The 27067-nt window shown below is 53.7% G+C and overlaps 2 protein-coding genes and 2 non-coding genes across 4 annotated transcripts; all 4 read left to right on the forward strand.

Moving 5' to 3' along the window:
* Positions 1-22: 22 nt before the first annotated feature.
* On the forward strand, positions 23-6565 carry COCSUDRAFT_52141 (Coatomer, gamma subunit; the record flags this gene model as incomplete). Its single annotated transcript, XM_005651858.1, has 15 exons — positions 23-43; positions 220-312; positions 426-476; positions 583-831; positions 984-1246; positions 1476-1719; positions 2019-2257; positions 2548-2701; positions 3046-3282; positions 3671-3823; positions 3934-4014; positions 4284-4523; positions 4948-5107; positions 5345-5520; positions 6015-6565. 15 exons carry the CDS (start codon positions 23-25, stop codon positions 6252-6254), a joined length of 2601 nt encoding a protein of 866 aa, XP_005651915.1. The 3' UTR covers positions 6255-6565.
* Positions 6566-9075: 2510 nt separating this feature from the next.
* Positions 9076-24254, forward strand: COCSUDRAFT_11258 (PDR-like ABC transporter; the record flags this gene model as incomplete). Its single annotated transcript, XM_005651859.1, has 31 exons — positions 9076-9195; positions 9355-9426; positions 9575-9641; positions 10201-10370; positions 11476-11547; positions 11614-11637; positions 12124-12279; positions 12564-12739; positions 13077-13225; positions 13902-13975; positions 14170-14280; positions 14657-14835; positions 15214-15344; positions 15669-15797; positions 16179-16410; positions 16888-17194; positions 18164-18274; positions 18781-18924; positions 19225-19293; positions 19897-20071; positions 20585-20733; positions 21156-21362; positions 21629-21884; positions 22284-22366; positions 22472-22512; positions 22634-22752; positions 22968-23102; positions 23229-23281; positions 23397-23414; positions 23679-23836; positions 24164-24254. Coding segments are annotated over 31 exons (3978 nt in total), but the record flags the coding sequence as incomplete, so codon positions are not given.
* On the forward strand, positions 9783-9854 carry COCSUDRAFT_t3. Its single transcript has one exon. It is a non-coding gene; the product is annotated as a tRNA-Met (tRNA).
* On the forward strand, positions 11859-11929 carry COCSUDRAFT_t4. Its single transcript has one exon. It is a non-coding gene; the product is annotated as a tRNA-OTHER (tRNA).
* Positions 24255-27067: the final 2813 nt, after the last annotated feature.

A 27067-nucleotide genomic window follows, 5' to 3' on the forward strand; every position in this document is an offset into this window, starting at 1 on the left:
TTGCGAGGTCCAGAAAAGAAAGATGAGGATAGAGATGAAGACAGTGAGTCCTGCGAAGATCATCACACTTCCAAGCTGTTCGCTTTTTGCTGGTCCTATGGTTTTGCAATAGCCTGCAATGGATGTGCAGTTGCATTTGATATAATGTTGCATTGGTGACAAGATTGTCAGAGACTAAAGTCTGGTTGATTGACAAGGCATTGCTGTGATGCAGCTGAGTATTCTCCGTTCTACGCTATCGAGAAGGGGGCTGTATTGCAAGAGGCCAGATGCTTTAATGATCCGCACATTGACCCAAGGCGCTGCCAGCAGGTGAAGAACTCGTCTGTTTGAGGACGTGCATGTTAGAGGTGCCTGGTATCTAGCTCCTAATTGGCACAAGCATTGCTGTCACACATAAATTAACGGATTCCTTTTCTTTGCAGGTCATTACAAAGCTTCTGTACCTCCTCACTCAAGGGGAAACCTTGACAAAGGTGCGAGCACAGCCCTGTCTTGGTAAATTTCTTGGGTGACCCGCTTTCCTTGCATGCACCATGTCATGAGGGTGCATTCTAACAATGATATATCATGGACATGCAGAAAGAGGCATCGGAGGTCTTCTTCAGCGTTACAAAGTTGTATCAGAGCAAGGATGCAAATCTCAGAAGGATGGTGTACCTGGTCATCAAAGATGTCTGCCCTGGGGCGGACGAAGTCATCATCATCACAAGCTCCTTGATGAAGGACATGAACAGCAAAACCGACCTGTACCGGTCCAATGCCATCCGGGTGCTCTGCTCTATCACAGACTCGCAGTTGCTGGGGCAAATAGAGCGGTACTTGAAACAGGTGACCGGCCCGCCCTTGCACCCAGTGTAAAAATCCTCTCCCTGCTGCTTATAACCTCGATGTCATCGCATGTATTTCTCTCCCTTTTGAGGCGCCAGGGATTGGAGTGCCGTGTGAGACTTCGCAGACTGACAGTGCATGTACCCCAACAGGCGATTGTGGACAAGGCGGCTGTGGTGGCGAGCGCGGTGCTGGTGAGCGCGCTGCACCTGCTGGGCCACAACTCAGAGATCGTGAAGCGGTGGACGAATGAGATCCAGGAGGCGGTGCAGAGCAAGCACTCCATGGTGCAGTTCCATGCCGTGGCGTTGCTGCACGCGCTGCGCGCCAACGACCGCCTGGCTGTCAGCAAGCTCGTCACCTCCCTCACAAAGAGCAACGTCCGCTCCTCCCTCGCGCAGTGCCTGCTGGTCAGGTGAAACCCCACCCTTGCGCTCTCGTGCTTGCCATTATGCGCAAACTCCCTGTAAATTGTCGGCTTACAGTTGTCCCTCAAATGGTGATGCAAAAAAGGGACATATGTTATCTGGTGCATAAGCGGCAATTCAGTGCTGTCTATTGCCCTGTGAATCGAAAGATTTGGTGCCAATTCAGGCGACAGTATATGAGCTCTGATCTGACAGTCGTTGTGGGTGTGGCTGCAGGTATGTGGCGCAGGTGATCGCGGAGTCGACGGCGTCGGGCAGCGGGCAGCGGCCCTTCTATGACTTCCTGGAGAGCTGCCTGCGGCACAAGGCGGAGCTGGTGATCTTCGAGGCCGCGCGCGCCATCGTGGCCATGCCAGAGGTAACCAACCGCGAGCTGGCGCCCGCCATCACCGTCTTGCAGCTCTTCCTCACCTCCTCCAAGCCCGTCCTGCGCTTCGCCTCCGTCCGCACCCTCAACAAGGTGCGCCTTCCTTCTCTATATTCACCCTGCACCCGCCTTTGGGAAGATGACACACCTGCGTTCTGCCTGCCTATAAGCATGCAACATGAAGTCTGTGGCAGTGGTGCTGCAGCAGGCTGCACTTGCGGTGCGTGTGGAAGGCAAGGTTTTATTACCCATGTCGTTTATGATGAAGGGAGGTTCAGTGCTGTACCAGGGCGCTATGTGGACCAGAGGTTGTAAGGGTGGGCGTCTCGGTACAAGCCAGCCTGATACAAGCCCCAAGGCTGAGGAAGTAGCGCTGATGTCGTGTATGACAGGTGGCGATGACTCACCCGGGGGCGGTGGCGGCGACCAACCTGGATCTGGAGGCGCTGATCAGCGACAGCAACCGCACAATCGCGACGCTGGCCATCACCACGCTGCTCAAGACGGGCAATGAGGGCAGCGTGGAGCGCTTGCTCAAGCAGATCGGCTCCTTCATGAGCGACATTGCCGATGACTTCAAGATTGTCGTCGTTGAAGCCATCCGCTCCCTCTGCCTCAAATTCCCCCAGAAGTGCGCGACCCCTCACACACGGTCCCTTGGCCCACACTCCCCATCTGCCGTTGTTGCATGCATGCGTCACCCAAATGATGTCAGGCACTCAGTACTGCATGTTCTTGCTTTTGGAAGGTGTATCAGCTCTTGCTGATTGTAGCGCTGCATCTACTGCCAGCGTGCTGTCCCCTTACTGCGACCCCCAAACCTATCAGCCACTGACGCATGCACTTCAGGGTACAATAGTCTTGAATCTGATTATCACGAAGGCAAGATGAGTGCCTTTCTGACCGGGGGCGCTGGCACAGGTACCGGGCGCTGATGAACTTCCTGTCCAACGTGCTGCGCGAGGACGGTGGGTTCGAGTACAAGAAGGCCATCGTGGACTCCATTCTCATCCTCATCAAAGACATCCCCGATGCCAAGGAGCCCGGCCTCGGCCACCTCTGCGAATTCATCGAGGCATGCTCATGAGCCCTCTGCCAATAGCTGCAGCATGCAGGGCCACAACTGGAAGGAAGCTTTCATAGGCACTGCCTGCCTTTATTGTCTTGTGGCAGCTTCACGTCGTTGCCAAGCACATTGGTGTCTTCTCTGGTGCTTTCAAAAGGCTCTGGCCTTGTGCCATGCCCCCATTGCGTGCGTGCAGCTCCTCAATTTGCCAGGCCCGTCTTTGCATCCCGCCTTTCCTACCAGGTGCTTTCATGTTTAGCAGGTCATGTTGGCAGCTTAGGCTCTAGGAGTGGATGACATTTCCAAACCTTAGGGCTCACAATCCTTGTCTAAAGTCGTTGGGTGTGTTGCAGGACTGTGAGTTCACGTACCTGAGCACCCAGATCCTGCACCTATTGGGCGTGGAGGGCCCCAAGACGAAGGACCCGGCCAAGTACATCCGCTTCATCTACAACCGCATCATCCTGGAGAACGCCACCGTGCGCGCAGCCGCCGTCTCATCCCTCGCCAAGTTTGGCGCACTTGTCGAGGACCTGCGCCCGCGCATTCGCGTGCTCCTCTCCCGCGCCCTCCACGACAACGACGACGAGGTGCGCCGTTTGTTCTCTTCTTCTCTCACTGCAGCAATGTTGATGGCCATGCACAGCAGCTCAGGCTGCATGCACGCATGATGGTGCGTACAAGGTCTGATTTCTTGCTGGGAGCCCATGAGTCTTTGTGTGAATATTTTTGATTTGCAACGATCATTCGCTTGAAAAGGAATGGCACATTAATACAGCCTTCATTTGCCTGGAAGAATAGCTGTATGCCCCAAAAGGGGGTTCAGACTTATGGCGTCATCCCAACAAGGAATGAGTCCCTTTATAGCCTAGCACGGATATGGCTCAATCTACTACCCGTCCTCAGAACCATGGTCAGGGCTTGTGAGACTATTTCGTGCTCTGGCTCGACAGTGTATGCTTTGCTGTCCTGAAACAGGTGCGAGACAGGGCCACGCTGTACCTGGCAGAGCTGGACGGGAATGCCGGGGGTCCCCAGGCCATCGATGTGCAGTGGAACATCCCTCCCAAGAACCTTGAGAAGAGCCTGCGCGCCTACCTGGAAAACGGCACTGACAAGCCCTTCGACCTGGTGAGGCACCAATGTCCACTTCCTGTCCCTCGTGTCAGTAATGCAGACGTTGAAGGAGTCTTACTGAAGCAAAGGCGGTGCTGACGGCTTCCCCATGCGCTGCTGTGCAGGCGTCAGTGCCCAAAGCCGTCCCCCAAGCGCCGCAGAAGGACCAGAAGAAGAAGTCTGGGCCTGCAGCCGTCTCCAAGCCGGTACATTCTCTTTGCCTCCACGTCTTGAGCAACTTCCAGAGCAAGATGACACAGTCTTAAAGGGTCGGCTTTCTGTTGAGCTCCTCGTGTATGAGACAAGCAGCTTCACAACACAGCGGTGCATGAGCGGAGCGGCGGCTCAGCAGGTGTCAACCCAGGCAGGAGCTGAGGATTGCGGCGCAGTAGAAGTGCATCTCAGCAAACTGAACCGTCTTGAATTGTTTCAATCTGTTTAAAGTTTAAAGAAGCGCTGGGGATGTTCTGTGCAGGAGCCGGTGATGGCGTCGCAGTATGTTGACGCGCTGAGGGACATCCCGGAGCTGGCGCATGTGGGGCCGCTCTTCAAGTCGGCCGAGCCGCTGCTGCTGACGGAGGAGGAGACCGAGTACAACATCGCGGTCGTGGTGCACATTTTCGCGGCGCACGTGCTGCTGCAATTCAACTGCACCAACACCGTGCAGGAGCAGGTCCTCGAAAATGTCAGCGTCGCGGTCGACCTCTCCGAAGCGGTGCGACCCCTTTTTCATATGTGATGCTGCTCACCCAACCTTCCTGCCTGCCTGACATCCTCAGCCTAGCAATAAGAGCGCCCAGTATTGTCCTATTCTCAAGAATTTTTAATATGATCAGGAAGACAAATGTCCCTAAGCTTACCCGGCTGACGTGGTCTTCCACCATGTGATGTCGATGCTGGTGATACCACCAACAGCCAGAGTAAGCTCAGAAGTTCCTGTCATTCATACGCAACGACAAGCTTGTGGGATAATATCATCTTTTCAGATGGTGCAGAATGTCATGCCCTTGCTTCTCGCAGCGGCGGCTGAGTGTTTCAAGGCGACTCGTAGGTCTCAGTGTATTCCCTGGGGTGCCGCAGAGTGCATGTTGTTCTGGCACTGGCGGCTGAGTGTGAGGGGTGTGGCGTTGTGCGCACAGGAGGAGTTTGAGCAGGAGCTGTCGCTGCCGCTGGCGCGCATGGAGTACGGGAGCGTGGGGCAGACCTACGTGCTGCTGCAGCGGCCGCCCGACTCCCTGTCCATGGGCAAGCTGGGCGCCAACCTCCAGTTCACCGTCAAGGAAATCGACCCCTCCAGCGGTATGCACCCTCTTCCCGCTCTTTATATCTTTCTCCAGCTCAGAGGTTACTCCGCAAAATGCACATTGAACATGCCTTTCCAGCCGCTTGGCATGGTGCTGTACACCCACGGAGGCTGCAAGCTGCCTTTTGCATCTCTCTCTTATGGTGCTGTTTTACTCAGGAGGCTGAAGTTCCAGGTTGGAGGTCTTGGTAATCTTGGCAGAACTGATGAGACGATATCTTGGTTGGCTGCAGGCGAGGCGGAGGAGGATGGGTATGAGGACGAGTACCAGCTGGAGGACATAGACATTGGGGCGGCCAACTACATCAAGGCGGTGCCCGTCTCCAACTTCCGCAAGGCCTGGGAGGACACCGACCCGGCATCCGAGATCAGCGATGACTACGGCCTCGGCGTCCGCGACAGCCTCCAGGTAAGCTCACGCCGCCAGGCTCACACTGTGAGTGCTTTTTGTAATGCGCACATCATACGTGCGAGGTGCTCTCGGGTGAGATGTGGATCCCAGCATGCATGGCAATTGGAGGAGAAATGACGGGTCTTGATGGGATTCTCGGGCTTGTAGGGATGATGTGATGTAATGGATCGCATGTGAGAAGGGCAGCGTGTTGGATTTGCTTGCATCTCTGCTCAGTGCGTTTGATGTCTTTATCGCCGAGACAGTCTATGCTCAGGAGCCGCATGCACAGAGGCTCATTGCTCTCCGTATCTCCGAAAGACTCTGTGCTCCTGAGCCGCATGCACAGAGCACGGCAGAGTGTGTGCTCAGGAGCCCCATGCAAAACTGCACAACCGCTCCTTTGGTCGTGGTCTGTTGAGCGGTGTGTGTGGGGTGACAGCCACATGCACAACTGCCCAAGCCATCCCTTCTCTTGCGTTCTGACGAGCGTGGTGTCTGGTGGTTCACAGGATGCAGTGGAGGCGGTGATGTCGATCCTGGGCATGGCGCCCTGCGACGGCAGCGACGCGGTGCCGCCCAACGCGCGCAGCCACACGCTGCTGCTGGCCGGCCACTTTGTGGGCGATGTGCCGGCCCTTGCGCGCATCAGCTTCGGCATCGACATTGGCCGCAACGTCGCCATGAAGCTTGTGTCCCGCTCCGACCAGCACGAGATCTCCGACTTCCTCCACCAAATCATCCAGTCCTGATCCTGATCCTGACTGGCTCATGGGCGCCTGGCACTGCTGCTGCAACCTCAGCGTGGGATCTTGTTTGGCTCAGGGCGCCCGTCTCTATTGCAGCAACCTTGCCGGTGACATGCGGCTTGTAGCACCACTGCTGCATCCTGAGCATGTTTTGCAGGGGGCATGCTAGTGGGCTGGGTAGCTTTCTGTTTATGTGTTGTAGTGAAGAGCTTGATGGCGCAGTGGAGGGCAGCCAGTTTCACTGTTTGCAAGGACACAAGAGGTGGTTGCTTTGGTATGAGTCTGCGAAAATTGTAAACAAGACTCGTGACTGTCGAGGACGGCTTCTAGTTGCCAAAGTCCCATTGCATCCAGTCAAGCACTGTGGTGGGCCGGGCATCTCTAATCTGGCGTTTCACTTGTGATGGCGGGGCTCCCAACGCGCGCACTTGATCTCCACCTCGCAAGTTACCCTCTCGACTATGAGAGGAAATGCATTCATTTCATGGTTGATGTGCCAGAGCCTGCATCCCTCCCCTTGTCTTGACCTGCAGACTTACCTAGCTACCGACACGTATGAAGCCTTCTCCGACATATAGGCCTCCGAAAGTTGGATAGGATTTGAACGTGCGTAGTCTCTAACCAGTATATTTGACTCAAAGCACGTATGCCAACCTTCCTGTGAATCTCAAGTTTAGAGTCTGTCGCCCTTGGCCATTTGAAAACACGACAAAGCGAGCTGGCAGATCGTCATCGCAGTATGCCCTTACTCATCCCATTTGACTTCACAAGAGACAAGAATTTTACAAGAATTGTTCAAAGTCAGCAAAGAATGTGTACTATGATTATCTCTCGGTACAGGCGTGCTTGCACCTATCCAAAGCGATCGCTTGGCCTAATAAAGACCGCGCCATTGCTTTGCTAGAAAGTCAATAGAGTGTGCAAGCTGAGTCTTTCTCTCCTGAGATGTAGTTACGATGTTTTCTTGACAAAATGACATTACAGGTTGACGAGAGTGGTGCCAACAGCCTTCGTCACAAGTTTGCTGAACATGAGCCAGAAGGTGCTGTGGCAGTGCAGCAGTCTCTCTCCAGGCGTAACTTGGGGGAAGCCTTTCTGCACTCCAACAAACTCTTCGAGTGAGTGTTGTTCTCACAGGCGGTGTTCACATTTGTTTGAACCAGCTCGTCGGACTAACCGAGTTCTCAATGCTGAATGGATGATGCGTTCGGGGCTCTCAGCTCATATTTGATTGCCTGCACTTCTTAGACATCTTTCGTGTCTTGTGTTGTTTTCCTTGCTTTATCCATCACGTGATAGTCCTGGCAAGTTGCATTGCCTACAATCTGGGAGGTCACCATGTTGCCTGTGCAGCCTGACACAGTCCATCCTGCCAGTACCTTTTATCAAGAGTGGCCCTTTGCTCTTGGGCAAGCAAGGATCGCTAAAATTCTGCGCAGCTGCTGTCATATACCGTTGACCCTCTCAGTGTGAGTGTTACTTGTCCCAGGCCGGACGACACAGCGGCGCCTTCGGCTATGTCCGTCGATGAAGCGGCGCTGATGGCAGTGTGCCAGAACCAGGAGGACAAGGCCAAGAAGAGGGCGGCCAGGAATGCGCAGCGGCAGCAGCGCAAGGTATCAACCCATTTGATCCTCATTAAGCACAGCAGCTGAGCAACCTCATACGGGATCACTGTCTGAATTGGTGTGAATTTTGAATGTCCGGGCACAAGCATCAACAAGAGACTGCAGTTTGCATGATGTCATCCTGCAATCTAGCCCCCGACTGGCAGGGGCCGGTACAGATACTGAGCACCATGCCCACGATAAATTGGGTCTTGCTTGAATCTGGCGAGTGCATCAAGGGGTAGGATTTTAACAGCCTTTGACTGCACCTTGTCTGCAGACGCACCTTGCCTCTTGGCAGGAAAATTGTGTCGTAATATGTCTTAAGTGGCAAGTATCTACGCTGCAGGACACAGGGAGAGTGAATCGGCGGAATATATGAAAAGCGTGTATTAATCACGGAAAATTCTTGCCAAAGGTTCTGCAATTCATTGGGGGTGCAGGAGCGGAGGGCCCAGAAGAGAGCGCAGCAATCTGAGCAGCGAGCCGCAGAGATGTCTCAGTACGACAGGGGGGGCTTCCTGCTGCAGGCCATCGCATCCCGAGCCAAGCCGGCGGGGGTGAGCTACCTTGCCTTCTGGCCGCATTGGCTTCATTTATATACAATGAGGCTTGACTTAGAGGTAAAATGAAAAAATATTATACAAGGAAAGGAAAAAGTAAATGTGTGGGCAAGGCTGTTCCGTATTGTAGAATGCCTGCCAATAGCTTGCTCTTGAGAATGGGGATGAGGGGATGAACAATGTGACCTGCTCAGAGGAGGGTAAACAAGCATGCGTCGAGCGGCAAGCCACAAGCAGGCAGGAGAAGCACAGGACAATTTTTGTTCTTTCAACTAACTTTCCAATTTACTCGTCGGCCAAATGTTGCGCAAAGGTGGTGGAGAGGCAGTCGAAGCTGAAGCGGCCGGAGTTGCTGCGCTACGCATCGCGGGTCATGAAGCTGGACAAGGAGGGGGAGAGCTTCATGCAGAAGCTGAACCGCCTCTTCATGGAGGCCGGTGCGCCCCCTCTTTTTCCCTGCACCCCTGCTTTTGGGTATTTTGCATCACTTCGCAGAGATGCTCCTTTCTGATTGTCTGCCCGGCCAGAGTGGAGCCACAGCCCTGTGATGCACACTGCCCACCAGAGGAAGAGACTATGCAGCGTTGCCGTAGGTGTTCTCATTTTCTTGCCTTGGGTAGGTGTACCTGTGCAAGATACGGATGATTCTGGCATGCAGGGTGCCCGCTGCCCAGCATCACAGTCGAGTACAGGGACATCCACATCGAGGCAGATGCCCTGGTCGGCACAGCTGCAGTTCCCTCTTTGACCAAGGCCGCTTGGGGCTTCATCAAGGTCTGCATCCTGGCCCCACAGTTACAACAAGATTGTCCTCTTGTGACCTTGAAATGACATGTTTAAATAATGAGCGCGTGCCTGCATCAATCAGAATGAAAATTGTCGCTGAGGATGTCAGATTTGAGCAGTGGTGATTTCCAAATGATTGCCATGCAGGAGGTGCTGAGGATCACAGAGATGCGCACCACGCCTCTCAGGTCCCTCGATATCAGCGGCAAACTCAGCCCGGTGCGCGCGTCCACTTTCCATCCCAAAGTTGGAATTTGCATAGGTGGCGCTGGCATTTCCTGCTGCGTTCTGCAGAAGCGGAAATTTAAGCCAGGGAGGGGTATGGTGTGAGATGGTGCAGGGAGTGAACAATGTGTGGGCTGTGCAGGGTCGGCTGACTCTGCTGATGGGCCCACCCCGGAGCGGCAAGTCCCTCTTCATGCACTTATTGGCAGGTCCGGCAGCCACCTTCCAACTCTTAGGAGCGCGTGTGGCATCAAATTAAGAGAAATTACATCACGTTTGGCTTCTGACCTCAGCGTTAGACTCTGCTCTGCAATATGATAATACTCTATGGGCAGTGTGTCACCAATACATTCAAAGTAGCTCAGTGGCAGAGTGGTGGGCTCATAACCCACAGGTCAGAGGATCGAAACCTCTCTTTGAAATTCTCTTTTTGCGCGCTTTCTCTCTGCCAGGGTTTCCTGATGCCTTTTCATTGCACCCTTTCCTCTGCATATGGTGTGACCTCCTTTATGGATGACAACTCTATCACTTTTTGGTTTTTGAAACTGCTGATTCCGGACCGGAAACGATCATGACCACGATTTTGGAGGTGTCATGCCATCAAAGGCACTTAATGACTGTTTGAGGGCGGTATGGTCATGTGCTGCTCAGGCCGCCTCAAACTTTCTGCCCTCGACAGCTTTGAATTTCCTCAAAACTTAATCTGATTAATTCTCTGAATTCGAATTTGAAGTACTTGGCCTTCAAAGGTTTGCTGTGCCACTACAGGCCGTCTGCAGCGCTCCAAGTTCCTGCGAGTGAAAGGGTCGGTGCTGTACAACGGGCGCCAGCCGAAGGAGTTCAACATGGCGCGCGCAATTGCCATGGTCGACCAGATTGATGTGCACACCCCCATTCTCACCGTGCGCGAGACGCTCGAGTTTGCCCACATCTGCCAGGTATAATTTTCATATAGCTGACACTATCTACTTATCCATGCATGGGTGTCCCGGGAGATGGTCGTGCTCGTTGTAGATGAAGCTGCTTGAGCAGTGGGCTGGCTATTTTGTGCACTTGGACTGCCTCAGAAAAGCTGAAGCCGCGCCGAAGGCAAGTGTCCAGGACGTGGAAATATGTTTTGGGAATATTCTTTGGGGCTCAAAGGTCAAAGTCCCACAGAGGGATCAAGTGAGTCCCAAACGCTGCGCAATAGGAGGTCAGACGATTAAGTAGCAATCGTTTAAGAGCTACGAATTATCAGAACCAGCAGTCTACCTTCCAAGAAAGACGCGGTGTCAACACTGGCTTTGGCGGGCGGCACGTGCCTACAAGCCATGGGAGTCCCTTCAACAGCCCCCCTTGAATGCTTCTTTCATGCATTGTTGCACTTGCGCAGAATTACTTTAATACGCCGGAGTCTCCTCAACAGTGGTCATGGTGCGGCTTCTTGACAAATCCATGCACGCGCGCAGAACGGCTTCAATGCGCCGGAGTACAACCCGGTGGAGGCGCTGCGGCGCGCGCGGACGGAGCACGGCGAGGCGCTGAAGGCCAAGATCATGGGCGCGCATGCCGAGCACGAGGCTGCGCTCCGAGCACTTGACGAACATGTCTCCATGCGCACCGACATGTCCAACGCAGACACCGACGACATGGTGCGGCCAGCTGTGATATAATATAACCTTAACATACCAGCCTAATTTAAGGCGGAGAGATGCATTTCTATTTTATGCAAGCAGGGAAGCCATGGCTCAGGTTGCCTGGCCATTCCCTGGCATGCTCGACGTGCTCTTGCTTCTGTGTCTGCATGCACGGCACAGATTCTTGAACACATAACGGACACTTTCCTTGGTGTGCTGCACTGTGGCTGCTGACAATTCCCTCCCAGAACTCTCTTTGCCTTCTGCGTGAAGAAAATGCCTGCGGCATTGTCTGCCATTGTAAGAGGAGATGTTCCTAGGTTGCAAATGCATTACATCATTGCTTTCAATGCGCGCCTAGCGTCAGACAACTCCTATGTCCTGGAATTGACAGCTGAAAGCTGGAGCTGTCGTGTGTTCCCAGGATGGCTTTGATGACACGTCCACAGACATCAGCAGCATGCCCAGCACGCCCCTGAACAGCCTGCCAGAAGATGTGCCCCGGAATCTGCCGCCGCCGCCACTACCGGAAGAGGATGAGCCGGCCAAGAACAGCAATGAGGAGTTCGAGATGCTGCTGGCAAAGGTGCGGCCTTTGCAACAACTCCTGTAGCACTCCCATGTGCCAGTGTCCGTTTGAGTGGCATTATGGAATCCTTCAAGGCAGGGCGTCATCCAGCAAGCCCACAACCTGCAGAACCAGGACAATGCACAACATTTTCGAGAGATGAGCATTTTTCAGTTCCTCAGCTTGAGGTCCTGCTCTGCACTATGATAGGATTGAATTCCCAGTCTGTCGCCAAGACATTCGAAGTAGCTCAGTGGCAGAGTGGTGGGCTCATACCCACAGGTCAGAGGATCGAAATCCCTCTTCGAAACTTTTTTTGCGCACTTTCTCTGCGCCAAGCGCCTTTCTATTGCAGTCCTTGCCCTCGAGCGGTGGACAAAATCACTGCATGCACTTCTATTGTTGGTCGTCTGCACCTAGATCTTCACACGCGCATAGATGTACTCGTGCCAGCCTGCATGCACAGCATGCAACCGCAATTGAGGCTGTGGGTTGATGCGCGAGCAGGTGTGGGGCACGGGGGTGCGCATGGAGATAGTTATGCGTACGCTCGGCCTGGCGCGCGTGGCAGACACCAAGGTAGGGAACGCCCTCGTGCGCGGCGTCAGTGGCGGAGAGCGCAAGCGCGTCACCAGCGCCGAAATGCTCGTTGGGCCCAAGGTGCGTCCCGCGCCCTAGTGACAGTCGTTTCACAGTGACACTCCATGTGTCAGCCGCAGCAGCTATGCACCTTTCCAATGCGTGCATTCCTCGCTAGCATTTGGCGCGATTTCAGCGTGCACACGCGAGTGTCCAACGGCTGTGTGGGCTTTACTCGCCTCCAGCTGGCCTCACTGCGCTGTTGAGGCATGTTTGAGAAGACTGTACGCTGCAGAATGTGCTACCTACCATGAGCCTAGACAAGGCGCTGTTGCGTTGTGCTGAAGCAAGAGTGTGGGGCGCAGAAAGTGCTGCTGATGGACGAGATCAGCACGGGGCTGGACAGCGCGACCACGTACACGGTGGTGGAGTACTTGCGCAACATCACGCACCACATGAACCTCACCACGCTCGTCTCCCTGCTGCAGCCCTCGCCCGAAGTCTACAACTTGTTTGATGATGTCCTGCTGCTCACCGACGGGTGTGCGCACATGTCATCTGCAGCCTTCGTCAGCCAGAACTTCAAATCGACCCTTAATAAACCATGTCCCAAAGTTTATTGACTTTGCACTGCGCAGCACGATTGGTGTTACATCCCGGACTATCAGACGGCCAGCGACACGCTTGCTGATTTGCGGCTCTTTGGGTGTCAGAGATGATTTTATATAGCAGGCACATGGCGGGGGAGTGGGCAGTGAGGGCGTCAGTGTGGTCTTGACGATAGATGATGACGGGAGGAACCGTTTGTGAGGTGGGTTGCCTTGGCCAACAGCTCAAAGCAAAAAGCATGTATGAAGCGTGGTGGTGGTGGGGTGCAGGCAGCTGATGTTCCACGGCCCGGTGCACGAGGCGCTGCCATTCTTTGCCAGCCTGGGCTTCAACTGCCCCGTGCGCAAGGACCCTGCCAGCTTCCTGCAGGAGGTCACCACCCCCAAAGGCACGCCTCTGCTTTCCCCCTTTCAGCTTTGTGTCACAAGTACGGCATGCGCATGCTGAGGAGCAGAGTCCTTGCGCCAGGAAGCGAAGCATGGAGTCAGGGGAGCCGTGAAGGTTTGTTTAAGCCAGCAAGAGAAAGTTCCTGAAGTTGGTTTTCCATTGATAAGACATAGATGACCAAGCCCGGGCCCTGATTCAGGAGACAAAGTTCATCGCCATGAGTGTTGACTGTTGATATTGTTGCATATCTGTTGTGTGAAAAAGGAACTCCGCGGCGTGCACGTTGCTAAGACGGGTTGTTCCTGGCGCGAGCAGGGCAGATGCTGTATGCTTCGGAGGAGCTGCGCAGGGAGCGGGGTCTGGACCGAAAGGGCAAGGCGGCGCTGGGCAGCGGGCGGCTGCTGGTGAGCTGCGAGGAGATGTCGGCCGCCTTCTGGGACACCAAGTGGGGTCGCGCCATGCGCGACGAGCTCGACAACAAACCCTTCAGACCGTGCGCGCTCTTTTCTCCCGTAGACTGCCCTTATTCCAATATAAGTTCTGACATAATAAGCGTATAATGCAAATACACTGCAACATGAAGGTGCCAGCTTGACATGCTGGCATGACGTCCCGTTATGGAAAAAGGCAGGGGTGCAAAGACAGGTCTGCCTGTCGTGAATAATTGTTCTGCTGGGTGATGCCGCTGGGTGTTTTCCTGGAACCAGCATGGAGGCTGACATGCAGCACCTCGCACAACCTCCAACAGCAGCCACATCTCTTGAGGAGGGCTGCGCATTTTGTTATCAGCAGTATCAGGCGGTCCGCTTGAATCCAAGTGGACCCAACAAGGAAGCTTGGACGTGCATGGGTTTCTCGGTTGCATGAAGCCATCTGAAAAGGCTGTTTTGTTGGGCTGGGTACACAAAAAATTGCAAGACATTGCAAGATAATTTGATAATTGTACCTACGTCCTAAGCTGTCGGCTGCAGGGAGGACGGCCACCCGGGCGCGCTGACTAAGCAGGCGTACGCGCTGACGTGGTGGCAGGCGGTGGGCGTGCTGCTGGACCGCCAGTGGAAACTCACCATACGTGACAGCGCCCTCGTGCGCGGACGCATCATCCAGGCATGCGCTTAGTCACAATGGCATTTATTATCAGTTTGATGTCAGTACCTAGCTGTCTGCAGTGGCGTCGCATCCAGCCATACTCATGCAATGGTCAAGTGTGATTATTGCACGCTCCGCAGGCTGCTGCCAGAATTTATGACGGTGAAGCGTGCATTCCCCTCTGACGGACTTGCGCTCTATGGCTGTGAATGTTAATAGACCTCTTGTCACCCGCTTGAGATAGGGGCTTCCCTTGCAAGCTTCCAGCAATTCATGCCAGCCCAAACAGAGAGAGGTGTCCACAATAGATGTTCAGTTGTCCTACACTCTGTAAGTACCCCAAAGTGCGCCATAGAATCCATCAGTGACTCAGGCTGAGTCTGCTCTGTGCTGGCAGGTGGTGGTGATGGCGCTGATCATTGGCTCGCTGTTCAGCGGCCAGAAGCCGACGGCGGCCGACGCACGCAACTACTTTGGCGTCTCCTTCCTCTCCATGATGTTTCTGTCCATGGGCGCCATGCCCGAGATGGGCATCACCTTCGCCTCCAAACCGTGTGCACCCTGCCCTCTCACTGAAAGAACTGTGCCTCTTCAGGCGGAGATTGCCATGGAAAAGATTGCCAGAGAAAATAGTGCCAGGAAAGGTATTTCTGGACTCAACTTCCTCAAAAAAGGAAGCAAAGCTCCTTGGTCTTACTGTGTGGCTCTTTTCTGATGTGTGCTGGAAAGTGTCGGCATGAGCGTGCATTTGCTATATATTGTATGGTGGTTAAAAAATTTCTCCCCTACTGAGAATCTCCAGCACATGTCGCTCAGCTTGATGTCAAAGTGCGCATGCAGGATGTGGTGTCCGTGTCTTGTAATTGGCTTGGTCCTGGCTGGTACCATCATTGGGAGTAGCAAGTGAGGGTGTAGTTTTTGTGGGTGCAGGGTGATATTCAAGCAGCGGGACAACAGGTTCTTTCCGCCGAGCGCATATGCCCTGTCGCTGCTGCTGGTCAGGATCCCCTTCCAGCTCGTCGAGGCTGCACTGTTCACTCTTGTGGTCTACTTCTGGGTCGGTGCGTTCACGCTCTATATCTGGTATCCTTGAGAATCCCTTCATCCACAATTTGCTTCTGGTATATCAGTCAGAGTCCCTTCATGCGCTGCACTGTCACAGCTGACAAGCAGCTCACCTCACTCAACCCCTCACCCTTTGAGTCTGAACCGTAAGCCTCAGGTGACCCTTAAGTGGGGCAATCCATGACATGCAAGGCAGGGACGCTTGAAGGCAGTCCTGGCTCGTTCTATGGGGGAACCAAAGTTGGCCATGAAAAGGGCGTAATGGTAAAGGAAGCGTGGGAAAGTCAGAGACAGACAGTGGGTGTGCTGCTGCTCTGCAGGCTTTCACGCTGCGCCCAGCACGTTCTTCACGTTCTACCTGATCTCCATCGCGACCATGCTGCAGATGTCCGCTGTCTATCGCCTGCTCGCCTCCGCATGCCCCAACACCGACATCGGCACCGCCGCCGGTGCGCCTATCACAGCTCTTTTGCCCCAAGATTTCAGCCATCTGGGAGCAACCTCTCCATACCTGGGCTGGTTCATTGCTTTAGACCGCGTCTGCTCTTTTGTTCGGGCAAGTGCGCGCTACTGCACTCTCTTGGCTGCATTGCATGCAAGCCGGCCTACCCCGGATCGGCAGAATACAGCAACAAAAGGATCTTATTGTCCCCCTCATGGCCACCAGTATTGGTGTACGATTTGGCAATCAGGTTCAGGGGTGTAAATTTGGGAGGGTTTGGGGTGAATTACTAATCTATAGAATCTACAAAAAAATCTAGTAGAAGGGTAAGGATGAATGGAAGGTAACGGTAAAAGGGTTTTGCATACTGACAATCTCCTGCATGCAGGCGGCGTGGTGCTGCTGGTGCTGATTGTGACGTCGGGCTTCGCCATCGTTCGCACGGCCATACCCCCCTGGTGGATCTGGGCGTACTGGATCTCCCCATTTGCCTACGGCCTCCGCGCGATCGTGATCAATGAGATGACTGCCTCCGCTTGGAGCTACGCTGATGCCACCACGCCGCCCGGCTCCACTGTGGGCATCCAGGCGCTCGAGAGCTTCGGCTTCCAGACCGAGCGGTGCGCGCCCCAGCGCCTGTCAAACAGACTCTTTGCTCGGTTGTTTACAAGTAGTACGTACTTGCCATTGCTACAAAGAGGCAGGTTGTGTCTGCAGACAAGCTGCAGGTAATGGCTGCCAAAATCCTTTCCTTTGTTGGACTCGCCAGAGTCACACACGAGCAAATCAGCCGTGGGCATGGCGTTGAGCATTTGTACCTCCCGCTGCCAGCGGGGGACATTGCTCATCATCTCTATCAATATCTCAGCAGTGCAGTCTGCAGAAATGCATCTCCGTGTAAGCTTGAAGAAGTTTTGTCTGGACGTCTCGGAGTCTCTTCATTTAGGAGTATTGGATGGCACTGTCCAGGTTGAAGCGGGTCTTCAGATATTCCTTATACGGAGGCTTGAAGTGGCTTGCCAGCACCTTATTTCGTGACCAGCGATATTTATAGGGGTTCTGCTTTGTGGCCCTAAAGCAATATACTAATTTGACAGGATGTGGATCTGGATCGGCATCGGGTTCAACCTGGGCCTGGCGCTACTCCTGACACTGTGCTCCGGCATCGCTCTGACTTTCTGCAACCCGGTCAAAATGCGGCCGACGACCGCCGCGGATGAGTCAGCCGCAAAGTCGGCTGCGGCCGCCGTGGAAATTCGCAAGAAGCGCACAGAGCGCTTCATCAAATCCGGTGCGCGCAGCTTCTTTTTTGAGCCACCTGCAAGCTCCAAATGTTTGATTACAGAACTCCAGTTTCATGAAAATATGGAATGGCACAATTCCAGAGCCATGGTAGGCATGAATGTGCCGCCTGGGCGCAAAAAGTTGTTCCCCAATGCGCCTCAAGATCTCATGATCGCCTAACATTGGGGATTCTATTTGGGCAAATCCAGAATCCTGTTGCTGTGGTGGTGTGATCTCCACCGGCGCCTGTGATACACCAATCACGGTTGCTTGGGAAAGCCGGCATTAAAACATGCACAGCTTCAAGATGATTGCACGCAAAAGGAGTAACTGCCACTTGGTCCCTCAAATTTCTGAGTGGATTGCCGTCTGTGAGCAGGCAGCTCTGCACCTCTGCTCTCCGTCAAAGAGCACAACTCTGCAGGATATTATTGTTTTCGTTTCGTTGTGCCTTTACTGCATCTAGTGACACAGCAATCACTGGCGCGTGGTGAGGCAATCACCACTACATGCAGAGCTTAGTAGATGGAAAAACGCAAATCTAACAACTGCTATCTTGTGTGCAGCGCGGCTGCGGAAGGCGCACGCGCATGTGGACGTTGAGGCGATGGGCGCTGACGGGGCGGGCGACCTGGCCTCAAGCCTGCCCTTCACACGCATCAGCCTCGTGCGCTCCTGAATTCTATGAGTGCCTTGCTCGGATGCATAAAAACAGGCAACATGCCTCCTAACACGAATGCCTTGCACAGGCACATGTGTGTGCAAATGCATCAAATCCTGATGGATTTCTGAGAAGCTCAGGGGTTCTGTAGGGGAGATCTCAGTCTTCATCTTTACTTTGTGCTGAGCTGGCCTTGTAGCAGGAAAGTGTCCGCTTAACTGTGAGGCCATCCTCGGAAAGGGTCCCGGGCAGAGAATGTGCGAGGCTGAGGAGCGCGCATGCACTTTGCATTTAAAAAGGGGCATGGAATTGAAATGGAAATGGAAAGATCACCATAAGACCCTTGAAAAAATCAAAAAAGGAGTAATGCATGCGCTGAGCAGGTGTACCGGGAGCTGCAGTACTTTGTGGCAATGCCGGGGAAGAAGGTGGTTGGGGAGGATGGCAAGCGCCAGCGCCTGCAGCTGCTTAAGCCCCTCTCCGGCTCCGCCGTCCCCGGGCAGCTCACCGCGCTCATGGGCGGCTCTGGCGCCGGCAAGGTGACCCGCGGACCCGATGACTTTGAAGTTCACCCACTTTCTAGGTTATGGAACATTTACCCTTCACGGACTCTAAACCCTAAATCCACCATTGCATTCCATGTGAAAATTAATTACTGTAAAGGCCCCTACCCTACACCCTAAATCATAAATCCCAAATTTATCTTCCCTATATCCTAAGCTAAGTGGGTGAAGAATAATGGCATGGTGACCCGTGCTTTTTAGTAAAATTTAGTAAGATTTGAAGTACGCTTAGCAGCGCTGTGTGCCGGCCGTAAACAGGATTGTGTGTCTGCGCGAGGGAGCCCGGTGTGTTGTATGCGTGGCAATGTCGGCATGTGTTCTTTTTGCAATACTTCTCATGCACAGCCATCAGCAGAGGCTGTGCAAGGCGAACGGCATGTATATGCCTGGTGCATGCCTGGGCGTTTGGGGTGCTAAAGGGCAGGTTTGCAAGGAAGTGGATGTGGGGCCGACAGAATTAGTGTTCTGGGGGTGCTGCGCAGACAACGCTAATGGACGTGATAGCTGGGCGCAAGACGCAGGGTGAGATAAAGGGGCAGATCCTTGTCAATGGCTTTCCTAAGGAGCAGAGGAGCTGGGCGCGCGTCGTGGGCTATGTGGAGCAGAATGACATCCACACACCCCAGGTTGGGCCGCCTGCCCAATCCACCCCAGAAAGATCCGGCCAGACAGTGCCCCTGTCCTGCACCTTTTGCTGTCAAGACCATTTCATTTGCTGCACTCATTTGTTTTCTGGACCATTGTTCTGCTCAGACCGGACCAGACCAGAGCATTTGTCTCTGCTGGAAGCATTTCACTGCTGAGTGGGACCAACATGTTCTGCATGGAAATTTTCCGAAATCCTCGACAGGGATATCCATTATCAGTCCTGGCTGATAAAAGATCGCAATCATGGGATGCAAGTCTGAGCCGGGCATAGCGTGCAGGTTATTGTGAGGGAGGCGCTGGAGTTCTCTGCGCGGCTGCGAATCCCCGAGTCGGCCGGCCGCAAGCAGGTGCGCTTCCCACCCGCGGCCTGCCCTGCAACATGTGATGCGTGCGCAGCATCTTTTGGCCCCCCACGAGCGCCCGGCAAGTTGGAAGGCCCCCCGCCTAGAGGGGGTGCTGCACCGTCACGAGTAACTTGAGTATCGTGTTTCTAATTAGTCTTGCTAGCCCCTAGTTGGGTATGGCATGCCAACCCAGAACCCTCCCATCAATTGCTCGCCACAGGGTCATCTAGATAGTACCTTTGGGTCCAGCACATGCGGAAAGTAAGCGCCAAAAAAACAATTCTGCAGCACATGCATGAAGCGGATGCCTAGCGATCAAGCTGGCACCTCAGGGTCCAGTGGATCACAGGGAAGTGAAAGAGGAAAGCAGACATCAGAGTAGAGCGAGCGCAAGAAGTAAGGAGAAAGTACTGCTTCGCAATGCGACCTTTTATGCTCTCATGAAGTTTGCAGAGGCAAATGCTTGCAGATAAGATTTCCAGGAACCTCACCTGCAATGCGTGCAAATGTGATAGCAGCGGGGCTGGCGGCTGCGCAGATAGAGGAGCACTGAACATTACATTGCATGAAGCGAGTCCCATAAAAATAGTGATGGCGTGTGCACAGATAGAGGAGTTTGTGGACGAGGTGCTGGACATAGTGGAGCTGACTCCGCTGAGGGGGCAGCTTGTGGGCATCCCGGGGGTCAGCGGCCTCTCCGTGGAGCAGCGCAAGCGCCTGACCATCGCCGTCGAACTGGTCGCCAACCCCTCAGTCATCTTCATGGACGAGCCCACCTCCGGTGAGGCGCTTGTTCACATCTTGTGCCCCTTTCTCTTCTCGCTTTGACACCTCTAGGAGATGTAAGTGAACCTAAAATTTTGGTACATGGCATGAGGATTCCATGGGGGCAAGTCTCTGAGAGCAAGATATTGCTGAAAACGCTATCAGATGCACCAGGGCGAGTCAGCTCCTGATTATCCCACTGAGCATGCATGCGGGCACTGTTGTGCACCATAATGCAGCATGTCCGCAAAGGCACCTTGCCTCTGTTGGCAGAAACACAATTTATATAAACTGATCTAAAAGTCAATGTATGCTATACACTTGACCCTCACTGGGGCAGGCGCCGTGCATTGCAAGCCATTGTGCCGGGGTCCCCACTTCCTCACAAACATGGCATTTATGCCTTGGAACAGTTGCAGACCCACAAGCAGAGCCCACTACATCCAAGCCTGGCGGTTCCATGGCAGCATAGCGTGCTGGACTCCTTTGATTGTGCTACGGGACTGAGCTGTGGCGCCACTATGTGCAGGGCTGGACGCGCGGGCGGCGGCGATCGTAATGCAGAGCGTGAAGAACGTGAGCAAGAATGGACGCACGGTGATGGTGACTATCCACCAGCCTTCCATCGACATCTTCGAGGCCTTTGACGCCCTTGTGCTCTTGCAGCGGGGTGGCAAGGTGCGCCCACACGCGCCGGCGCTGCTAGGATTCATTGCTTGATTAACATTGCCAGTATACCCCGCCCTGCCTTGCCGCACCACTGCTCACTGAGTCCCACGAGCCACAGTTGGCGGTCTCTTGCAGCAGGTATCTCGTTTCCTTTCAGAATAACAAATGTTGCGCAGCAGCTGGGACTGCCTGTCATGAGTGAGGAACACATATTCTTGTGCTCGTTTGTTTCCAAAATTTCGTTTATGGGTGTGTGCAAGGATCTGGATGGAAAGCATGGGAGTGCTTGTTGCGCCCAAAGCCCTGGCCTTGAACATTGCCTGTGCACAGCTCACCGATGCCGATCTCGAGATGCCCTGACCTTGGGCGCTGGCTCGGCGCGACTAATCAATGCAGCATGCATGACAATTGACATGGCTGTGTGCGCGCAGTTGATATACTCGGGCCCGCTGGGCGCGGAGAGCAGCGCGCTGATAGGCTACCTGGAGGCGGTGCCGGGCGTACACCCCATCCGGGCAGGCGAGAATCCGGCCACCTGGATGCTGGAGGTCACCGGCGGCGCGTCCATCACCGGCAAATCCGTCGCCGCCGCCGTCGACTTTGCCGAGTACTACAAGGTGATCCATGCGCTTCCTGCAGTGATATCTGCCTCTAGATTTGACTGGCTCTGTTGCTGAGATGCTGTGGTGCGTCAGGCTTGGATATCTGAGGTAATGTTCCCTCAAGTGACTTCTTTTAGAGTCTCGAAAACTTTCTTTTCCTGTGGCAGTTGGATGAAAATATGTCATCAATAAGGGTCCGGGAGTGCTTTCTGCACAGACGTTTGCACGCTGTGAGTGGCACAGCATGATCATTTGATCGAGCATGTGGGGCAGCACTCACCGCATTGCTGCCGGTGCTGCAGGCGAGCCAACTGTGGCGGGACAACGAGGCGCTGATAGAGGAGCTGGCGAGGCAGGGAGAGGCGGAGGGCGCCAAGCTGGCCCTGAAGGGAACGTTCGCGACGCGGCGCGGGACGCAGTTTGTGGCGCTTGCGCGGAAGTATCGGCTGAGCTACTGGCGCAGCCCCTCCTACAACCTCACGCGCATGATCATGACGCTCCTCATCTGCCTCTTCTACGGCACCATGTTCTACGGCCGCGGACGCCTGCCCACCACCGGTGAGATGAACCCTTTTTCAATTCCTAATTCAAACTCAAATTCAAAACAAAGATGCACAAGAAATTCAGGCAGTTGCTGCATGCTGTGGCGCTGCCTGCCCTCCGGCGATGAGATTGCCCCCGATCCCCGTATCAAAATCAAATTCAAATTTATATCAAAACCGCATCAGCAAACCACGCGCCTGCTGTCCTGTGCAGCATGGTCACATAAGTGGATCACAGTGCGGAATTTAGGCATCATTTTAAACTTAAACTCCCTCATGCTAGTTTCTTTTGTGCCGGCCGATCAAGTGAACTGTGGTGCTTCAGCGCCATCGTGAATTTGAGGTGGCATGCGCTGCAGACCAGAGTGCATATTTTTGCCTGAGGTTTGACGATGAAATGTTTGTGCTCCCGCAGGCGCCAGGATTGGGGACGTGCAGAATGTGATGGGGGTGCTCTACTCTGCCACCAACTTCCAGGGCATGTTCAACCTCATGAACGTGCGGCCGTCCCTCCGTTGCAATTGCATGCCCTTCAAACATGCATGCAGAAAGTGCATTCTCTGTGTGAAAGTGCATGATGGCAGGAGTGTTTTGTTGCTGCAGGTGCTGCCAATCGTGGGCTTTGAGCGTGGGGTCTTCTACAGGTGACTTTATTGCAAGCCCCCAATGTCTGCTTGACCATTCTCATGCAGCACAGCTGGTTGCCAGTCTTGCTAGCCTTGATCCAGCGATGCCCAAAGTAACAGACTTGGGACAATTCTGCAGGGAGCGTGCTGCGCTGATGTATGCCAATCTGCCCTACATCTCGGCTGTAGCATTTGTGGAGCTGCCATATCTGCTAGCGCAGGTCATTGTCTTTGTGCCGATCTGCTACTTCCTCATTGGTGCGCACCACGTTCTGCCTCCCTCTCACTCGCAGCTTCACGGTGTTTTGTTTTCTGTTCCCCATCACCCTGGGTAGCATCGAGAGAGGGTTCAGTAGGACACAGAATGAAATGTCTATGGCTAGGTATATGGAAATGAAAGTCTGCTGCTGGTATAAGGAAAAACATGCTGAAGGTAGACAGGAGAACGAATTGCCTGTGGGGTTTGCTTGCAGGGTTCAAGCTCACGGCTTCCGCTTTCTTCTACTTCTTCTTCATGTTCGTTCTGGACCTGGCCCTCTTCACCTACTTTGGCCAGTTCTTGGTATTCCTCACACCAAGCCAGGGCCTAGCGCAGATTCTCGCGACAGGTAAGCTTCAATGCTGGACATGCCTTCTGCATGTGTTCGTGGCAATGGGTTTGATTCAGGAAAATTTTACAGGCACAAAGTATGCGGACATGATGAGTCATTCTAATCGTGTGCTCATGGCTGCAGCTGTGCAAACCCTGTGGAGCATTTTCAATGGCTTCATGCTGCCATATCCGACGGTAGATTACTGCGCCAATTCTTATGTCTACACAGTGCGACTGCTTCATTCCCTGCGATGAGTATGGCTTTGAAATCATGTTCCATCTCTGAAGTGCTTGCTTTGGTGCTTTGCAGATGCCAAGGGGCTGGAAGGTGCGCAGTCCATCGATCACTTCTTTCCCCCTTCACTTTTGAAGCCATGCTGCAGATTTTCTGGATCGCTCCTCTTTTCAGCTGTTTGAGGCATTCCTGTCTTTCAGACATTGTAGTTAGTAAGAGACATACCCTCGTGCTAGCCCAGAATTGGGATTTCAAAGACCTGTGCACACATTGCGCATGCTGGCCATTCTAGCCGACCACGCTCACCGCTTACACCGAACTTGTAAGCTGCTGAGTTTGTCCTGTTCTGGCGAGCAGTGGCTGAATCGCATCAGCCCGGCCACATGGATCATCTACGGCCTGGCAGTGGATCAAATGGGGGAGAACCAGGATCTGCTCATAACGCCAGAGGGGCAGCGCACTACTGTGTCAGCCTTCCTTGCCTCCTACTTTGGCTACGAGTACAGCTTCAGATGGTGCGGCCCCTGTTCCTGTCCAGCAGGTCATGTGGAGAAGAGATCCTACCTGTCCTCTCTCACCTCTTCTCTTAATGGTGTACTAGAAATATTGTTCAGCATTTCTTATGGACATGAAGAGCCTGCCTGTCCTGTCCCACCCTCGCTTTGGATGTCATGTACTGCCTTGTAGAGATCACGCTGATGCCCAGGGTCCAGGGAGGATTAGATATCGAGCTACAGAGATGCAGACTGAATATCTAGGGGACATTTTGCTGCTCATTAACATGGCTTGCTTTGTTAAGAGCAATAATAAAGCAAATTGTTGAAAGAGGTGTGCACATGCAGGCACTGCACTGCAATCATCGTTGCCTACATCTTTGTCTTCCGTGCCGGCTCCATGCTCTCTGTCAGGCTGCTCAGCTACCAGCGTCGCTGAGCACTCAACCACATCCTGCCACCAGCTGTATTTAGGGACCCCCTCAATCTCTGCTGTCACAATCCTCCAAATGGATGAAACACATCACTGGAATTTATCTCATGGGATCTAGCGATTATGGGTACTTTGATGGCATGTTGCTCATGTATTGGCTGAGTAAGGATTGAAACCTGTTGCTGCCGTCATCAAGTTGAGCAGGCCTCTGCGCCTGAGTATTGTTGCAGCAAGTTTGCTGGAGCCCTTCTGACCTGCATTCTAGCTTTCTGTCCCTATATTATCTGGCCTTGGCTGTGTCAGGACTGTTTGTTGGTGTTGCATTTGTGTTATTGTTTGGGAGGATTGTTGCAAGTTTCTGCGCCTGTGTGTGCATTCTTGGGCATGAGTGTCTGGATTCTTTGGCAGCATATGTTGTTCTAGTACAGCTGTCCTCAGGTCAAGCAGGAGACGTCTGAAAATTTAAATACTGATTATCTTTGACGTCCATGGCCAGGCAGGACCCAGGCAGCACTGGCCTGCCCTTTTAATGCATTTGGCCTGGGCACGTGCATCCAGCTACTTTCTCTTTTGCCTCTAATGCTTCCTTTGATATCACAGTAATGCATATAATCATGATTGAACACTGCTACTAGCATGCTAGCACATGCTCATGTCGTGTTAATAAGCACACTAGATCCAGCTGGAGCTATTTTTGGTCTGGAGGCGGTCCCCCCAGTCTACGGTCCCCTCAGCCTGGCATGAGCAACAATGTGCCCAGCGATTTGCCTTGCATGTTCTTGCGACCAACTCCTATCTAAAATTTCCACGGACGATAGCGTTTAATTAAACAATTGTGAAAGCTTCCGGATTTTTGTTGCGGCAATTCTGCTGTAGTGCATATTATCTTGCTGCAGAGTTCTAATGGTCCTCCACTGAGCACTTACCTTGGTGCCGTTTTGAGCCCAAGTTGTCATGGAAAGTAGCATGCAGAGCAGTGCTTTGCAAAACATCAGCAACAACCTGACTGAACCGGACGAGCTAGATTACTTGTCAAGCGCCACGCTGACGAAAAGGAAGGATTTCCTGGACAGAGAGGAAGAGGCCAGAGGAGCCAACAGAGTGCTTTATTACAGGAGAAATGCCGATAATGACCGTCTTATCAGCGCATGCACGCGGAAGCTTCAGGAAGACCCGCACAATGTTCGGGCTTTGCTGCTACGAGCTACATCTCACGTCAAAAAGGGTGAGGTTTTCTGAGCCCAAAGCAGCCTTCAGCTTCCGGAAAATATTTTTTTGGTTCAATATAGTATTATTCTACAGGGCTTTTGGACCTTATCCTGAGAAACAATGGCTCTTCGTGTACCAAACAGTCAGTGGCATGTCTAAATCTTGTTATATTCATGACTTGATATACCAGACATTCCGGGCACAACAAGGCACATGTAGCCAATTCTGGGTTCTAAATGAAATGCAACGATTGACAAAGACGTAACTGGGCCGATTGTCTTGCTTACATCAATGCTTGCACTGATGACCAGGAGCATATGATAGCGCTGTGGGAGATTACACGCAAGTCATAGTGCTGGAACCCAATGACACCGACGCGCTTTTCCAGCGAGGCTCGGTCTTTGAGAAACTTGGGAAGTTGGACAATGCTGTGGAGGACTTCACATCTGTCATAGCGCTGGACCCCAGCCATGCCAAAGCCCTGTATGCACGAGGAGCTTGCCTGAACCTCATGGGGGACTTTGCCAGGGCTGTTGGTATGTTCTTCATTTCTCCGCCCCCACTCCTGGCATATTCACTTCAGATTCATAAGTGTCTATTCAGCGTCATTGAATGGTTTTGTTACCTTCCTGCAGAGGACTACACATTGGCTCTGGAGAAAGATAAGGTGCAAGGGACGCTCCCCAGGCGGCACAGGCAGCCTGCAAGGGATCAGGGATCTGCACAGCCGTCTGCCGATGACCGAGCTCGACAGAACGGCCACAGCAGCGCATCTTACCAGGCACGTGCACCATCAAGCACTTGGAGAGCGTCTAATAAAACCTTTGTATGGAAGAAAGCAACTAAATGTCTGCACAGGCCCTTCTGTGACTGCCACTTGTGTATCACCAGGATGAAGATGCCGTTGTGACGCCCAAGGAGCTTGAGACCTCAAGGAACCTCACCGGGGACTTGAGCAGCGCCCGCCTTAGTGGATTCTCAGTCAGCCCGCGCAGGCAGGGCCCCGGCAGCCGCACAGCCTTCACCGAGCTGAACGGGGATACTGTGCAGTTCAGCAGCAGAGCTGAAGCTGACATCAGCACCCCTTGGACTGCCTCCCATGGCACAGAGTCACGCATGCCACAGGCGGCGCCATCTAACAGGGGTGTCGGGCAGTATAATACTGATGCCAGAGGGACAGAGCAGAGGCATCTGGGGGGCAGCCCACAGCACAGACCACCGCTGAGCAGTTTCGACCCTTTTCAACGGCAGCCGCAGCTCAGCACAGACGCTGGCAGCTCACTCTCTGCCAGGCAGCCAAATGGCGCTGGTGTGGGCTCCAGTGGAAGGGACGAGAGGGGCGGGGCAGGGAAGGCGGCCCCGGGGCGGCCGGCGACGTCCCACTTTGTGCTGGCGCCGAGCCTGACACAGTCCAGCGGCCAGAACAGCGGTCTCGCCACCGCGCGCAGTGGGCAGGAGCAGGATAGCCGGCCCACCGCCTCCTCCTCCGGCAGCGGTGCCCCTGCGCTACCACCTGGCCGGGTGCGCAGACGATCCTTTCTGCTGCTGAGTTTCACACTGGGGCAAAGTGAGAATACAGCTGGCGCATGAGATGCATCTTTGCTTCACTG

Source organism: Coccomyxa subellipsoidea, assembly GCF_000258705.1.
Source record: "Coccomyxa subellipsoidea C-169, whole genome shotgun sequence".
Lineage (NCBI taxonomy): Eukaryota > Viridiplantae > Chlorophyta > Trebouxiophyceae > Coccomyxaceae > Coccomyxa > Coccomyxa subellipsoidea.